General features: G+C 37.0%; 1 protein-coding gene across 1 annotated transcript; it reads left to right on the forward strand.

Moving 5' to 3' along the window:
- Positions 1 to 316: 316 nt before the first annotated feature.
- On the forward strand, positions 317 to 2,013 carry LOC101346718 (olfactory receptor 10AG1-like). Its single transcript, XM_004390945.3, has one exon. The coding sequence runs from the start codon at positions 1,072 to 1,074 to the stop codon at positions 2,011 to 2,013; it is 942 nt and encodes a 313-aa protein (XP_004391002.1). The 5' UTR covers positions 317 to 1,071.
- The last annotated feature ends 740 nt before the right edge of the window (positions 2,014 to 2,753 follow it).

Here is a 2,753-nt window from a genome sequence, read left to right on the forward strand (position 1 = left end):
AAATTGGTAGGAAGCTGATATATTTTACCAATATTAACTCATCTAATTCTCAAAAACAAAGAAGAAAATCTTAAAATCTTTAATTGCTTTATATCATACAGATAATCATGGAGATAAGAGCCAAGCTAAAGACCACTTAAAAAAAGAAAGATACCGACTTGCAGTCACAAAACCTACGTGCAGTTGATTGAATTCTCCACACTTAGGAAGTCTCAATATCCTTATATCTAAGGAAAATTAATTTAGAAACAGTTGTCTGAAGTGTTATTTTTTGAGTAACGACCAAAACAAGAGCGGGTGTACACAGCACAATGGATATAACATAACAGCCAATATCTTTCCATATCCTGTCCCACGTACATAAACACAGGTAACAAATACCCTCCTTGCTACCACTGTTTTTCCAGGGTGCCTACATTTACTCTTTGTATCTGAATCAATGTACCCAGGCTAATTTCCCTGAATAAAATCCTCTTATCTTATCCACTTAATATCCTACTAAAAGATACTTGTTTTATTCCTCTATGCAAAATGAAATATTCTCTCAATTTTCTTTTAAATTACATCATATGAATTGTGGAATAGGAACCTATGTGCTTAAAATCATCAAATATGAGAGAATGAAGCATTAAAATAGGCAGTTGAAATAGTACATTAGAAGAAAGTTCATGACATAGTGTTTAAGAAGTTGACTGATAAAATGCACAGAGAAATACAATAGGATTGTCAAGATGTGTAATTAATTTAAAATGAGATTAGATGGCAAAGCTCAAGGTCATCTCCAGCACTTGCCAATTGCACCAGTGCTTCTGCAGAGTCAGGTATAGCTTGATTTATTCTGGGCTGTGCTGTGAAACTACACTGAAATGATCTTAAAATAAATTGGAAGGGACTGTTTACCATGACTTAACAGGAGGGCATGAGACATACGTACATAGTTTCATTCTTAAAGTTCAAACAATTACGTTGATCATAAAATCCAATCCAGACTCCTCAATACAATTTAGAGAAGAGGCAAAGAGATACAGAAAGGTAAAAGGAAATGAACATGTAAGTTTATCTTTTCCACAGATGCAGCATCAAGAAAAACCACCAGAAGATAATCTAACTGAACTGATGGAGTTTGTTCTCTTGGGCTTTGCTGACATGCCCCATCTCCAGTGGTTTATTTTTCGATTATTTCTAATCATCTATATCATTATCCTGATGAGCAATGGCACCATATTTCTAATAACAAAAATGGATCCTTCTCTCCAGAGCCCTATGTATTTTTTCCTGGCAAATTTTTCCTTCTTGGAAATCTGCTATGTATCAGTTACTCTCCCCAAAATGCTGCTGAATCTTGGGACCCAGAGAAGAAGAATTTCCTTAGTTTCCTGTGCTACACAGATGTGCTTTGCCCTTATGTTTGGAGGCACAGAGTGTTTGCTCCTGGCTGTGATGGCCTATGACCGCTACGTGGCCATTTGTAACCCTCTGCAGTATCCGCTAGTTATGAACCACAGGGTCTGTATGCAGTTGGTGACTGTGTCCTGGACTATTGGAATCCCAGTTCTGATAGAGCTTACATATCAGATTTTCTCTCTGCCTTTTTGTGGATCTAACCAAATTAACCACTTCTTCTGTGACATTCTCCCAATACTCAGGCTGGCTTGTGGAGACACCTTTATAAATGAAATGTTGGTCTACATACTTGTTGTGTTATTTGGCATGATTCCATTTCTGTTGATACTTGGCTCCTATAGTAAAATCATCTCCATCGTCCTGAAGTTGCCATCAGCCACAAGTAGAGCCAAAGCCTTCTCCACCTGCTCATCTCATCTGATGGTTGTGGTGTTATTCTTTGGATCAGGCATTATTACAAACTTAAGACCCAACACCAGACATTCAGAAGGAACAGAAAAAGTGCTTTCTATTGTCTACACTATCCTAATTCCTATGTTTAATCCCATGATATATAGTCTAAGGAACAAGGATGTCATAATGGCTCTGAGAAAATTGCTGTGTAAATAATTCACTCATTGAAGAATCAATTAAATGTATAAGAATTGATTTCTTATGTAGTTTTAATCACATTTCAACAGATGTATACATTTAACTATACCTTTTGTTAAGGACTGAATTGCATCTCCCCAAAAATGTGTGTCAACTTGTGTACCCCATGATTCTCAGTATTGTGTGATTGCCTAGCATTTTGTCATATGAGTCAGAATTGAGTAGAAGTCAAAAGGTTTGTTTTGATGATATTCCTAGGTATTGTAAACCCTATCTCTATGATGTTAATGAGGCAAGATTAGAGGTAGTTATGTTAATAAGGCAGGACTCAATCCAGAACATTAGGTTGTATCTTAAGTCAATCACGTTTGAGATATAAGAGAGAGAAGTGAGCTGAGAGAAGGGGGACCTCCTATGACTAAGAATGAAGAACCCTGATGAGAGCGCATTCTCTGTAGCCTGCTCCCTGCACTGAAATGCTCCTAGACCAGGGGAAGATTGGTGACAAGGAACTTTACCCAGAGCCAACAGAGAGAGCAAGATTCCCCTGGAGCAGTCACGCTGACTTTGGGATTCTAGCCTCCTAGACTGTGAAAGAATAAATTTCTCTTTGTTAAGCTATATATTTGTGGTATTTCTGTTATAGCAGCACTAGATAAAAAAGACACCTTGTCTTTCCATACAGTGACAATTATTTCCAAGTTAAATATCACTTGCAATGTTGTCAGCAATTTCTGCTCAAATTACTTAACTAATAT

The sequence above is a fragment of the Trichechus manatus genome, unplaced genomic scaffold, assembly GCF_000243295.1.
Source record: "Trichechus manatus latirostris isolate Lorelei unplaced genomic scaffold, TriManLat1.0 scaffold00362, whole genome shotgun sequence".
Classification (NCBI taxonomy): Eukaryota; Metazoa; Chordata; class Mammalia; order Sirenia; family Trichechidae; genus Trichechus; species Trichechus manatus.